A 15,655-nucleotide genomic window follows, 5' to 3' on the forward strand; every position below is an offset into this window, starting at 1 on the left:
ACTTTAATAATGCACAGGCAAATTTCTCTAAGGGGTGGCATCGTTTGATTAGAAGAATTCAAGTTTCGCAGCACATTTCCAATAAACTGTTTTTAGAAATCTTACTGCGTTTATTGTGCCATTACCTTGTTTTTTATTCATCAAGGCCAAGTTTCTAAGGTCACACCAATAGAACAATAAAAATGTGACTCATTTGCAAATAGCATGCAGTACTGTGATTTTTGCATTGCTGCTTAATGGTTTTCCTACCATTGCCACAAAGTAAAAAGGAGCAGGATCAAGCCCCTTGGAAATCAGAGAGATTCTGACCCCCTTAACACCCCCATGTGCCATTGCAGATATGACTTGTGCTTTTGTGGTGAACTCCAATTCTATTAATAAACAGAACCAGAAAGAGGGAAGATGTCATCTTTGCAATAAGTAATCAATAATATAGTTCCTTAGAAAGATAATTAGCTTTGAAAATGCTTGACTTAGTTTCTCATCTAAACCTGTGGGTACTTAAAACCCATGGTTGTCAAAGTCCGTAACATTTGCAGAAGCTGTTGAACCTCACTCAGTTTCTTTTGTTTGATTTGTTTTTTTTCGAAAATCATCAGCAATAGCAAGCTGTGCTTTCTAGCAAGAATAAACAGCTTTTCAGTGGTTGGAGACTTTCCTCCTTCAGATAACTAGTGGCTTTATGCCAAGAAGAAGAAGATAAAAAAAGAAAGAGAGAGAGAGAGAAGGCCCTGACCCTTGCCATCAACTCAGCACAGCAGCATGAAAACATGGCTGATGAGTGCCGTGTCCAGCACATGCCTCGTGTTGCGGGCCCACCGCTGTGTGGAATTAATATTGACTCTTGCACTGTCTCCATGCTCAAGGATGTTTTCCCAGTAGATTTAACTTTAAAGCAGGTTACATTTAGTTTATGCTTCATGAACTATTCTCTTTTGATTTTACCAATTTGTGGGGTTTTTGTACAGTACTCAAAGGTAAATATACCTGTACTTTCACCACCACCGGAAGTCGCAGATGTAAGGGCATTAATAGAAGGGATTTGATATTAAATGAGAAATTTTAAACAAAGAGTATAGTAAATGAATACATTTGATTTAAACAATTAGTTAAAAGAATGGAGCTTTGTAACATAAGAATATAGACTATTAGTAAAAATTGTTTATGGGTGGTAGATGTATGATACAGAGACTTCTCTGTGACTTGGTCAATAAATAAAAGGCAATTATCCCTTCTTTGATACGGTACTTTTTTGTATTTCAGATATAAAATACATAATATTTTTCTTCTGGAAATAAGGATAAGGTTTGACTCATCAGCTCTTGCCAGGGATAAGTTGGCAAATTAGACAGCTACTTTGTTAATGCTTTATTTCGGGAAATACTGTAACCAAGCACTGTCAGGTGGATTTTGCCAGTCCAATGATACATGCACAGGGTTTCATGCACAAGGGAATGGAGCAAAAATTTCAAACCCAACTGACAAACAATAAATACTGTTTTACTGTCAGTGTTGGCATTTTATTCTGATGAAATTAAATATAGGATTTGCTAAGTAGATATTTCCCATGCATTCAGTAAGTATTTGTTGAGTTCCAGCTATAAGCCTTGTACTGTTCTAGGTACTTCATGTACATCAGTGAGCAAAACAGACAAATAACCTCGCCCTCCTGGAACTTGCATGGTTGCAAGAATAGGCGAATAACCCCAAACTCAGTTCTCAGCACTCTCATGGCAATGAGACGTCCTGGGTTGCCACCCACCACTCTTTGTAGGCAAGGCAAAAACTGAAATGCATTGCTGAACTGGAAACACTGCTGTTTTCAATCATCCCATACATCTAGTCTGTTATGTGAAATGGAAACAAGTGATTTGTACTCGTATTTGCATGCTCACAACTTTCTTTCAAGGCAGAGAACAGAACAGCCCTAAAGATTAGGTGGCAAACATTTTTTGAAAGAAAGAATTTACTCTCCTGTATTCCAGTGAGTATAAACAAGGGGGAAGATTCCAGTAAACTGGATCCTTTTCACTGGAACACAGTGGCATGTACTGAAGTCAAAGCTTTACACAAGATCCAAATTGTTTAAAAGCAACTCCAATATCTAATCAAACCTGGAAGACGTATTTCAGACTTAATTGGTCTCAGTACTCATTCCTGTCCTTAGCCTGCCCTTTCCTTTTCCACTATATTCAGTAAGAAACATGCACTACTCTCTTCTTTTCTTGGTTAACAGTTTTTCTTGGGATACAGAGAGGAGGAATCAAAGTGATTTTTGTCAGTACTCTTCCAAAATTGGTGTATGTTGTTTATTGGTTTAAAAAAAAAATGTGAGGGCAAAGTTTTACTTTAAAGCTATTTGCAGGCATTATGTTTTGTCTGAGACTTGAACTCTAGGGTCCATGTTTAGATTCAGAATGAGAAGAAGAAGGAAAGAAAGAACTAGAGGAGCTAATGTACTGGTCACGTTCGAGAGGCATTGTCATCTGTGTGCTCATCCCCATTCCTTACTTGTGCCAAAATACCACTGCTGAGTCCCCACAGTCGAAGGAAAGCCACCTTTTTGGTCGGCTGTTTGTTTTATTGTTTATTGTTTGAACAACATTCCAATGTTGTCTCCTACATGAGAATATTCTAGTAAGTACTCCACGCAACCTATAATAATAGCCAAGGAATTGGACGATATTGCATCTCAGAGCATCTAAAATCCCACTGCCTGCCTCTCCTCTCCCTACCCACCTGGACCTCCTGCTAGTTTCCAAGCTGCTGATGTTTATGGGGCTCTAGGCAGCCCCTGGGCTCTTTAAAATCTGCTGGGTACCATGCAGCCTACCCCAGTTGAATCATTTCCTGCTCCAGCCCTGCTGATAATGAGAAGTTCAAGGCAGGAAATAGCAGTGGCAATATCAGTGGCTTTGCTTATAAAGTCCAAAAGCATTGTAGCCTCTTCTAGACCATTGGCTGAAAACAGCCGGTATCTGAGTTAAGGTAAGCTCGTACCTGTAGATCTCCTGGAAGTGAGATTCTGACTCAGGGACACAGGATATGGATCATGGGGCTTTTCTTTCGATAGTTAAGGGTTAGGCACTTTGTGTGCACAGAGTCCAGGAACCTGGAGCTCATTTCCTCATGGTTCTAGTGTCCTTTTCCTCTTATTGTAAAAGTCTGATGCCTGTGTCTCCTTTTCTTCTTCCATGCGGCGTAGAAATACTGACAGTGGCAAACACTCCATATTGCCAGTGACAAAACTCCTAGAAGGTGCTAGTGTTGATCTTCAGGCAGCATTCATTTTCATGGCAGCTCGTTCAGAAAAATAAGGGCAGAACGTTTTAACTAGTATAAGAAAAGAAGTTCACATAATGTTCAGTACTTTCAAATTCTGCCTTACTTTGGGAGCTTAATGACTGATCTACCGGCAGACTTTGAAGGCTAAGTCATATTCTCCATTGCCAAATTAGCACCTCAGTGTGTTTATGTTACAGTCATGAAATATGTGCTGTATATAATACAACAAATCATCGTGCCCGAGTGCTAAGGCCCTAGAAAGAATGTGATGGCCGTGTGCATGGCAAATTACACTACAGTCTGCCTATTTTTCCACTCCTGGTTTCTAGGGCGAGCCAGTGTAGCCAAGGGGCGAGTTTTGTCATGTATAGCTTTTCTTTGTGACTCCTCGGACTCCCAGCTTATAAATGTGTGCTCGGAAATTAACTCGGAGAAGAGGAGAGGCAAAGTAAAGGGCGGGGGGCTGGGAATTGAGTTAGGGCATGGTTTTCTTGGATTTAAAAATATATATGAGGATATAGTGGTAACACACATTCGAACTGGAAAAGTTAAAACTGCAGGGCATTTGATTCCTCTGTTTGGATTCTGAGGGCAGTGTTTACTCCCACTCAGATCAGAGCTTTTAAGTATGGCCCAGGCCACATGATGATATAGCAGGAGGGGTTTATATCTGTGGACTTTAGCCTATAGATTTATGCAGTGGAAGAGGCTGGAGGACCCTTCTGGCCAGTCTCAGGGGTAAAAGGGAGAAGGAATTCTACTTATAAACTGTTACAAATTGGTCCTCAGTAATGGCCGTCGTGTTGATCAGACGATGTAAGGGGGCCCCCAGTGATTCCTGGGATAACAGCTGCATGTAAGTCAACCACCGAACATTTGCTTGTAGCCACTCTAGATTTCTGTTTTTATTGAAGGAAAAGGAGTATAAACATGGGACACACAGTCTGGAGGCTGCTTAAAGGGTTTCTCTTGTTTAAAGCTTATATTGAAATGTCAGTGTCTTGTGTTAAACTAACAATTGCCACATTGGAGCTCATAACTTAAAATGTGCTTGAGCATCCGAATGGTAACTAATATTTCTTCTGTTATAAAACAGGCGAATTCATTGTTATGTAGGTCCAGGTTTTATGAATTAGAGGCATAGAAGTCATTCTCCTTTGAACTGGCTTTAGACAAACAGATGGTTTTCTTAGAGTACAGAATTTTGTAAGTGATTATCACGTTTCCTACTAAGTCAGTGAGGTGGTACTCCAATTATGTATGCAGCCGCTTTTCTTTGAAACATTTAATATTGGAGTAAATATTTACATTAGCATCAGCCTCTTTTAGGTAGACTTGATTCCTGTTTACATTTATGTTCACAGTTAAATGAAGATTAACAAATGGAAATAATTATTTTAGCTGAAATTTCTATACATGTGAAATGATTTCTCAGTTATGCTCAGAGCAGCTCTGGTCATGCCTTGCAGTGGGTGACCAAGACAGGAAGTTGCTGGCTTCCAGCATGTTCGCAATGGTAACGGCCCCACTCTGACATTGGACCCCCACTGCTAGGCACATGCACCTCCCTCACGATCCAGTAGAGAGGGGCATTCTTTGTGTTCTGGGAAGACATGGGCTCATACAGAAAGCGCCCATGTTTGCTCCTATAGCTAAGTTGCATTCTGATAGTTCTTTCTCCCTTTCCCTACGCTAATTTTTGGTTTCGCGCATATTCAGCTAGAATACTTTTAATTGTGTAAAACTGGAGTTTTTCTGTGCTTATAATATTGCTCATTTCCTATCTAACTTTTTAGCTAGCAAAATTTCAGTGTTGTAGTCAGTCTTTATTAATAGGGTATAGAAAAGGTAGGGTTGTTTTTTTCTCTCTTTTAATTTCAAAGTTACCTACAAAGGCAAATTGTGCTCATTGTAGAAAATCTGGTGACTATAGATAAGCAAAAAGGAAGAGAAAAATCTAGAAGTTTCATTCAAAGATCCCATCTATAATTCTTAATTAAAAAATAGGGCTGTACTAGCCTATTATATCCGTAATGGAATATTGTAATGGTTATTAAATCAATTGACTCTGAATCTCTTTTTAATAAATGAGTCAGGCTGTATTATCCAATTACTGTCAGCTGCTACCTTTCCAGAGAGCAGAAATGGTTATTTTGATTGAACTTTTTAAGCTTTTTGGCACCTTTAGGGAGAGGAGGGGGCAAAGGCACAATTCAGGTTATACTTTGTGGGCAAAATCCTGAGTGGAGGTGCTAATAGTATCACATCCATAACATTCGCTTTAAAGTAAAACAGCAGTTGCGTTTACTGTTCTTTACTACCTTATACCAGGCAGGGAGAAAAAGAAATGGGGCTTAATTCAGCCAGCTCCCCCCAGTTCTAAGGGTTTTCAGAAATTCTTTGAGAAGTAAGACATTGTTCTCAGCCTTACAAAGGTAAGTATAGAAATAGCAGAGAAAAGTTAAAGACTTTGAATAAGGATAAACTTTTGGAATTCTTATTATAAATAAGTTTCTTTTTCTGTTACTACCTGTGCTGCCCTCAGTTTAAAAAAAAATACAACATGAATTATATTAACCAGTTGTTAGAATGTTTTGTGTTACTGTCTCTCCTTCTCCTTATACATTTGACCTTGAGGTAATAAGCAAGTGTGAAGATAGGTGAAGGGAGTAGGGAAATGAACAAAGGTGAGAGAAAAGGGGGAGCTCTCGCTGTCTACCTAAGAGCATATTGGCTTTTGCTTATCTTTTAATGTGCCGTGTAACAATTCAGATATATTTTCTTTCCTACGGAAATAACTAGGAGGTCAGTTTATTGGAAAAGACCTCATGGTGTAACTTGCAAATAAAAGGCAGGTAGAACTTCAACAATTTTTTAGCATTACAGTGTGCTTTTAGGCTGTAAAAAGAGCTCTGAAAATGCTAGATGTGATTGTTATCGTTGCTGTCACTTGGTGCTTTCACAAATAAAAGACAGAATATGTAGAAAATAAGTCTGCGCTAGTAATGCCTAAATACCTTTATGCCTGTGTGTCACCTTTTTTGTGAATTCACTTGACTGAATTTGGGTTATTTAACATTTTGGGACGTAACTGTTCTTTTATTTGGGTAAGAAATACATATGAAGGAGTACATTTTCCCAGCACTCATATGTCTTAATTATTTTTCCTTCTCTTATTTTTCCAAACAAAATACTCATAGTCAAGAAAGATAATATTACATTAAAGAGCATCCTAACTTGCACAATTCACTTTATGCTCATGTGACAATTGCTATTCCCAGGAAAACCTGCCGGATCTATCACGTTACTTGACAACTATTTCAAGTTTTAAAATTCCGGAACAAGTGTATATCAACCAATGTCCATAGGCCACCTCTTCCTTGTTTCTTGTGCAAAACACACATAATTTTAAAAGGAGATGAAAACCGTTAGTAACCTTCTAACTATTCAAAATAAAGGTATGTAGCATTGAGGAAATAGAGAACTTTTAAATTTAGCAGGTATTTCTGAAGATTAACTTGCCAATTCAATTTCTTACAATAAATACTGTTTTTTATATGTCTTAATGTCTAAAATCTGGAAATTTTTTGGTGACTTCAGGATTTTAAAAAAAAGAAAGAAAGAAACAGATGGAAACCCCTTGATCTTATATAATCCCTAAAGCTTTTTGTATAACCCCTTGTCATGTCAGTATGCACAATTAAACTCCCTCTTACATAATTATAATCAAGGAATTTACTGTGCCACCCAGATACAGAGTAGGTTTTTATCTCTTGTGAAATGTAGACAGTACTGGGTGGCTTAATTAGTGCTTTGCTTCTCTTTTTACAAATTCCAATCCTCTGCTTCTAAAGACTCATACTTGTATGTGAAGAAAGATTAGGAATACAAATAGAGTGATTTTACTCCTAGTTAGCTAATAATAACTCACTTTGTAATTGGGCCTTGGTGTTGCCAGGAATATCAGCTGGCGAAGGACTTACACATGCATGTTGTCTTTGAATGAAAGATAATAACTGCAGTATAGACTTGTTCCGCTTTTAAAGTGTGACGGTGTCTTTTATTCCCTAGACCTCGAATATCTTAGTAGCATTTTTAAATCATTGCAAACAGGAGAATATAAAAGTATAATGTGATAACAAGCCAGGTTAAAGTGCAGCCTCTGCCCTTTAATAAGTAGTCTTGGAAGTAGTGGGTGTGTGCCCCACCATATCTGCTAAGATCACAGACCCTGAGGCCAGACTGCCCAGGTTTATATCGAGACTGCCTGCGTTCAAGTTCTGGCTCTCCAATCATGGGTCCTTGTGACTCAGAGCAAAGTTACTTAAACTCTCCATGCCTCATTTTTCTCATCTATAAAATGAGACTAATAGTAGTTTTTCTAATAGGGTTTTAGTACAATTAAATGAAATTGTATCTGTGCAGTTCTGAAACACAGCAATACTAAGTGTCAGCTAGGCTGCTAACCAGTGCCGCTGGCTTTTCATGTCTTAGAATTGCACAATGAAGTAAATTAGGATAATCCTAACTTACATTTTAAACTTATTTAAATTTTTAAATTTTAACTTTAAATGTTTAAAATCCATAAATGTTTAAAATAACATGTCCATGTATAACACACACTCTCCACTTTATTTGTTTTACTTTATTTTATTTTATTTTATTTTATTTTATTTATTTGAGAAGGAGTCTTGCTCTGTCACCAGACTGGAATGCAATGGTGCGATCTCAGCTCGCTGCAACCTCTACCTCCCAGGTTCAAGCAATTCTCCTGCCTCAGCCTCCTGAATAGCTGGGATTACGGGCACATGCCGCCACTATGCCTGGCTAATTTTTGTATTTCTAGTAGAAATGGAGTTTCACCATTTGGTCAGGCTGGTCTCATTCCTGACCTCATGATCTGCCCGCCTCGGCTTCCCAAAGTGCTGGGATTAGAGTCCTGAGTCCCTACACCCAGCCCTCCCCACTTTATATAGCAGTGTTATGACATCGAAATATTTTTCTGACCTCTAGTTCTTAAGATATCCGAGAAGAATGCAGGGTTAGCCAAGTGAGCCGGGAGGTCACAAAAGTGCTTTGGAGAAACAGAGGCAGAGTCTGGTTCTGGAGGTAAAATTGAAACTGTCTTACAGAGTTAAGGGAGTGATGAACTAGGAGGAATATGGGAGACTAGAGGTGAGAAACAGAAAAAAGGGCATTTTTTGTAGGACTGGCCTATTGATGATACTTCAGAATTGCCAGAAATCCTTGGAAATCGAAAAAGAAAGTTTATATCAACTGAAATACCACTGAAAACCTATGGTTAGAAATGGACACTTCTAGGACTTTCTAGATAAGCCAGAGGAGAATCACTAAGAAGCTGTCCACATTTTTTATTTTAGGACTTTGGAAATACAGCGCCCAGAAAATCATGGTAGTCAGAGAAAAGGAAATGCCTCCTTATTGATTTCCAATTATGTTTTTAAAGTTTAATAAAATGCATTAGCCTTAAGATAAAATCTGACTTCTGATTATCTTTGGTTTTTAAATTCCAGAAATGTTTTAAATTGATATAAACTCATGAATAATGTGAAATAACCAGAAACCATATAGTCGACTACATATGTATATTAGGTGGTGGCAATAGTTTAATATATGCAATTATAGATAACTCTCCAGTCTATTAAAGAGATGGCAGATTTTCACCATTTCTATTCGTGTATTTTTCTTGACAGATGAAGGACTGAACCATGAATGCAAACTCTGCAGCCAGACCTTTGACTCTCCTGCCAAACTTCAGTGCCACCTGATAGAGCACAGCTTCGAAGGGATGGGAGGAACCTTTAAGTGTCCAGTCTGCTTTACAGGTGGGAAGATTATTTCAGGAAGACACAGGAGAGGTTGATGGCCTCATCATGTCTTTCCTACCAGAGCATTACTTCCCACTGCTATGGCCTTTTACAGATATGACTTCGGTTCAATTTGGGGGAAAGATGTTTGATTTCTGCTTTATTAGCATTATTGATTGCCGCCTACTTAAAGGCTCACACGAGCAGGAAGGTTAACTGTCAGGATGAACAAATGGCATTTCAAGTTCTCTCAGAAGTTTGCACTTTTCCATTTGGAAAACTACATACATGATGTGTTCACTTTTTTTTCCTCTCGATGTTAAAAGGTTACCAAGGCTAAGGCTGCCTGCACAGAGCTGCTTTTTAATCAGAAGATGTTCCGCTAAAAGCGCAGCTGTATTGTCAGTGCATGTCTGCTACTTCAACATGGAAAATTTCATAACATTCTCCACCAGAAATGAAAAGATGGGGTAAAACTCACCCCATGCCGGGTGCGGTGGCTCACGCCTGTAATCCTAGCACTTTGGGAGGCTGAGGTGGGTGGATCACTTGAGGTCAAGAGTTTGAGACCAGCCTGACCAACATGGAGAAACCCTGTCTCTACTAAAAATACAAAATTAGCCTGGCGTGGTGGCAGGCACCTGCAGTCCCAGCTACTTGGGAGGCTGAGGCAGGGGAATCGCCTGAATCCAGAAGGCAGAGGTTGTGGTGAGCTGAGATCACGCCACCGCACTCCAGTCTGGGCAACTAAAGTGAAACTCCATTTCTAAATAAATAAATAAATAAATACTCACCCCAAGTTCTCTGAGATAGAAAACAGATTAGATGAATCATTGATTTCCTATGAAATTGGATTTTTAGAGTAGAAGTTGATCTACATTTACACTTTTAAGAAGAAACTTTTTAGCAGATATGATAGCATTACAGGTTTTAGAAGGAAAAAAAAAAAAGTAAATCTGAAACTCTCATTTCAAGCCAATGGGGGTTGAAATATGATCGTACTCATTTCTGGTATTCCCCTAACAATGACAAAGTTATTTTGGAAAATCCTTTGTGATTATTGTGCATGTGTCTTGGACTCAGGGATTAAGCCCCTCAAGGCTGTGTTGCCTTTTTACTTCTTGGAGGAGGGGGAATATATCCTTCTCTCAAAATTGACTTCTTTGTTTGTAGAGCAAAATTCCAAGCATTGATTATTTACCTTCACTGAACTCAGCGTATAGATTTCTGTTCTGTGATAAAATGAAGGAGAGGGGCCATGTTCACTGCATAGCTGGCACTATTAACTGCCTGAGTACGTGGACGGCTCTGCCTTCAAGCAGTTGCCTGTTTTGGCTGCTTCATTCAATAATTCCATCAGCTACTCTCTATCCTTCTTTTAGAACTCCTTTTATTTTTCCAGACTTATACTTAAAAATATATATTGTTATGTTTTTACCATGAGTAGTATATATCTTCAGATAGAACGAGTCAAAAGTCTGGGTTCTTTATAAAAGCCCAGAATAAGTCTTCATAAAGGAGGAATGGGTCATAGGTCTCCTCACGATTAAGATCCCTAATAACAGGACTTTCATGTTGTAGTCAGAAGCCTCATAAAATGTATTGAGTTATATGCAGATTAACTGCAAATCTTTGTCAAAATCTCATTTCTTCTTCTTGATAGGAATAAAGAGACAAACGTGCATTAATCATGCACAGTCTGCATTTTCTGTGCAGACAGACCTGAATTGTTTTAGTGTATCTTGAAGTAATTTAGAAATAACAATTTTTTTAAAACCCAATATAAAGTGTGTTAGGTGGGAAAGGAAATCTGAGCAGTTTTTTAAGGTAATGAGAAATGTGATTAAAATGTATGACTCACAAGAACAATATTCTAATATTTTAGGTTGGCTGGCAATTAGAATAATTTTAATGATTAGAGTGGAGTTAAAGTCAAATGCCAACATCTTTAATAAATCCTTTCCCTGCCTATACAGATTAATATTGTAGATGCAAACTTTTTTAGGTCACAGTGCACCCGGCATCCATCAGAAGTCAGTTCTGCCAACCCAAACACTGCCTCTGGCATATACAATTTAATTATTAATAGTATGTCTCCTAGGTAAACTGTTACACAGTCTTAGGGCCTTGTTTTGTAGTCATTAAAATTGAACATGTTTATATTATTGAAACCCTTGCATTCAGTGTATAGGCTGAGTTGATCTTAAAGTATCCAAAGAGAATTTACCTGCCGTTCTGTTTCACATTTATAGACAGTGCCCCAGAGTAGCTGTGGGATATGATTTTTAGCATTAACACATTTAAATAGAGAACTGTTTGCTAGCTATAACTTTAGGCAAACACAATAAACAGGGTTTTGGCATCTATGATTTCTTAACCTGTGGGTTGCTGAGAAATAGGAGTCATTTCTGTTGAGACAGAGCTATGCATTTGACAATTTTCAGCTTTATTTTTTAAAGATTTATAGGGAGCAGGGCCTCCATAAACCTTTACTTTGGAGCTGTTTGGGTTGAATTAGGGGCTCCGTAGAGTGCATCTTAACAAAAGTCAGAGACCCAACCGTGAACAAATGTGACTCAGCTCTCCCCAGGTCTCGAGCAGTAAGTCACACCTGGGAGGCGTGCGGTCCGGCCTGCTGTCTGTTCACGCAGAGTCATCGACTGAGGGCATTTCGGAAACAAAATAACCCAAGTTCACCGTTCTTTTATCATTTCAGTATTTGTTCAAGCAAACAAGTTGCAGCAGCATATTTTCTCTGCCCATGGACAAGAAGACAAGATCTATGACTGTACACAATGTCCACAGAAGTTTTTCTTCCAAACAGAGCTGCAGGTAATGTCCTCATGAGGAGGACCAGGATTGAACTCAGTTGCTATTCTTATAGGAAACAGGGGCGTTTTAAATGTGGATTCACAGTATCACTCACCCTGGGCCACCATGTTGCTTTGTGTGTATTGGGGCAAAGGGAAAATTAGAGCCTGGATTAATAGACACTAAAGTAATTTTGCCTCTGGCTGCTGTCAATCATAAAAAGAACTAGAACAGACCTATAATTGGACCTTCTGACCCAGTGTGATAGACTTAGGGGTCAGGTTTATTGGACTGTGGGATCATTCACCTCGCTTGTCATGACTCATTCTCCCAAATCCTGTTTTATTCATGTTCTGTTCCCACTGGGCTCCAGGCTGGGTGGATGTCCAGGTTATTGTTGTCCTGAGGGGCTTAAAATTGGAAGGGAGAGGGGAAGAAACCAAAAGAAACCGTACTCTTGTCCAGTATTTGTATCATCCATTTAATGCAATTGAATAATTATTACTTAACCAAAGCCTTATAGTTGAAAATTTTGCACCCAAAGACATTAAATCTAGCCTTGAGGGTTCCACTTGCTTGATGTGTAACTAACCTTGGACTTATAAGTCGCCTGAACCCCAGATATGAAGAAATAATAAACAAACATCACACTTTCAGGGCTGTTATACAGTGAAAATGAAATGATGGGTATGGAGATAAGATATAAACTGTAAAATAGGAAGATTTGGTTATTCTTATTCTTAGCTATAGACTGGTAGTTTAAAAAAAAAAAAAAGTGAGTCAGAGACCTGGATTCTATTCCAAAAATATCACTTATTATAAAAGGAAAGTAACTTAGTTTTTAATGTTACTTCACCTGGAACATGGGTATAATGTCTTATCCTTATTTTTCTGATTAAATGATCTGAGTAACATGCTTTTTGTTTGATCTTGTTGGTTCCTGTGGAGGAGAATAGAATCGAACTGAAATTAATGCTATTATGAGTATTATTAACAACATAACTATTTAGCCTAAAATGAGGGTTGCAGTTAATTTTCACATTGAATCCCTGGACCAAATAAAAGATCTGATCTGGTTCTGGGAGAGGCAAGGCTGAGGGACTCGGAGCCCACCCACGCCTCAGATTCCATCCATATTGGGTCCTGGGGCAACTTTGTGCTTCCCTGGGGTCCAATGAAATGAAATTCAGGTGAGTTATGTGTCAGACTAAGGAGTTTGCAGTTTATCTTCTCAGTTCCCATTCTAAAAGTGAACAAATAGTAAGTGAAGGAGATGAAATACAAAATAGAAGAAAGAATGGGTGAGCCCATTTAGTTGTCATAATGTGTCAGCAGATCCAAATTAAAGTTGCTGTCTTACCTGGTATCACTTCTAAAAACGCTATTCTGTCACATCTGTTCATGAATTGAATATAGAAGATAGGCCAAGTTAGACTATTGTTTAAAAATACACCTTCTTAAAATAATCTAAATTTCTGTTTGAAAAAAATGACATTTTTATTGCATAGGTGTCAAAGCATAAGTCATTTTGGTTTTGTGAATCTATAAAGGATATGGTCAAAACACATAGTGATAACTGTTAATTAGTCTGTAAACTGTGAGGTAGAATTAAGTAATAGTCTAAAATCAAAGCTATAGAGTTTCTATAGAGACTGATTCCTATCTAATGTTCTAGAAAATACAAACGTTTGCAGCAAACTTCTACTTTTGTCCTGTATTAGTAGATTCTCACCTGGTGGTACCTTCAATGTCTTTCATTAAAAGAACCCGACACTATAGCAGCAATGGCCTCTGACCCATTGTAGAGCAGACAGAATTAAGCCATTAATTGCATCCTTCAAGATTCCACGTTTCCTTTACCGTGATGTATTTTCGGGTTTTATTCCATGTGGAGCCTAGGAACATATAGTATTCACTCTTTTCTACAATTAGTGTAGACCAATCACAAAGTCCTTGATCTCAGATGCCTTTACATTCTTAGAAATTATTGAGGACCACAAAGGGCTTTGGTTTACGTGGGTTACTATCATTTTCCATATTAAAAAATCAAAACTGAGCAATTATTAAATACAAGAATTATTAAATACATTCTATTAGCTGTCAGAGTGATGATGTCATCACCTATCATTTAGCCTCAAGAAAACTTTACTGTACCCTCTTGACACAATGAGAGTGTAAAGGGCAAATAATGTCTAATATTATTGTGAAAATAGTTTGACCTTACAGACCTCTCGAAAGTGTTTAGGAGACCACAGAAGTCCCTGGGAAACACTTTGAGAACCACTGGCATAGAAATGTTAGTGCAGAACACACAACTCTTTTTGAGTTTTTGTGAACTTATAAAGTCAAATATCTACCAAACCATTTCTGACTCATTCATTCAAGTTGTGATCTGGGCCAAAAAGAGACTTATTCTGTAATCCAAAACTGTGAGTCTTGTATTTCCAGTCCCACAACTCCAAATTATATATATATTTGGTCTTGATGTGAATACTCAGGTTTAATATGTGAATCATTCCTTAGATAAGAAGAGTATTTATGGTGAGTATGTGATAATTATTATAAATCTGAGATGAGATATTGACTGCAGAGTCAATATTTCACAAAGCTATAATTCACAGTTATTGGACTCTCTGTGTGGGTCTATTTTCTGAAATCATCAGTAATATCAGTGGCTATAGTTTCAACACATTAAGAAAAATGGATCAGAGTTAATTTGACTTTTTCTAGTTTTGAAAGTGTTTTTAGTTTTGTTTTAACTTCTGGCTTTCATGGTCCTGTGCATTTGCTTTCATTACCCAAACTGCATTTACACCAGTGCTTAGAAGATGGAATTAATGTCATTTATTTTCTGTATAGAAAGTGGGACAGTAAGTGTATAAAAACCATGAAACCGTTTTGTTATTTTACTAGGACAAGTGAAAAAAAAATTCCAAAATTCAGGTGACAATAGAAAATAGGATCCGTAACCAAAATAACAACAGAGTAGAAAATGAAGCCATTTTATCAACCCACTATAGTTCCACTTGGTATGCAAAATAAATGTCCATTTTAAACCACTTGAACTGATCTACTGTTTTATACCACTAAAGTTCAGAAATAAGAAGGACTTTTCACAAGAGACTATAAAACTAAATGTTTAAAAACTGCAATCCTATTAGAGATGTTAAAACATACAATTTATTTGGCTCTTCTAGCAAGGTGAGAATAATAGGTTAAATTTAGGATAAGCGTTCTGGAATTGACCGTCAGTATCACTATGGATATCTTTTAGATGTACATAAATGATTTTGTGACCATAATACATAATTTACATTTCTTTCACTTTATATTCAGTTGAAAACATGAAGCATTTTTTTCTGGATAAAAATGCTTTGTTAGATATAAAATTTACATAGATAAATATACCCATATGTCCACACACACACATACATATGTATATGTATTAGATGTACATAAATGATTTTGTGACTGTAATGCCTAATTTACATTTCTTTCACTTTATACTCAATTGAACACATGAAGCATTTTTGTGGATAGATGGGCTTTGTTATGTATAAAATTTATTTATGTATGTGTATATATGTGGCCCATACCATCCGTTCTGAAAGCAGCTTCCTTAAGTTCTGCTGAAAAATTTTGAAGTCTATTAGGAAAACGTGAAACACTGAACACATTCATTCACTTAAAAAATAATAAAATGTTCGTATATATCTATGTGTGTGTGTGTA

The 15,655-nt window shown here is 37.5% G+C and overlaps 1 protein-coding gene across 3 annotated transcripts in view; it reads left to right on the plus strand.

The window, feature by feature from the left end:
* The window catches only part of ZNF521 (zinc finger protein 521), a 294,695-nt gene that overhangs the window by 255,656 nt on the left and 23,384 nt on the right, over positions 1–15,655 (plus strand). For all 3 annotated transcript variants that reach the window (XM_074383662.1, XM_039463844.2, XM_074383660.1), the window contains 2 exons: positions 9,000–9,131; positions 11,830–11,945. In XM_074383662.1, coding sequence (XP_074239763.1) covers positions 9,000–9,131; positions 11,830–11,945 — 248 coding nt within the window. The remainder of the gene's footprint in view (positions 1–8,999; positions 9,132–11,829; positions 11,946–15,655) is intronic.

The sequence above is a fragment of the Saimiri boliviensis genome, chromosome 13, assembly GCF_048565385.1.
Source record: "Saimiri boliviensis isolate mSaiBol1 chromosome 13, mSaiBol1.pri, whole genome shotgun sequence".
NCBI classification, from domain to species: Eukaryota; Metazoa; Chordata; class Mammalia; order Primates; family Cebidae; genus Saimiri; species Saimiri boliviensis.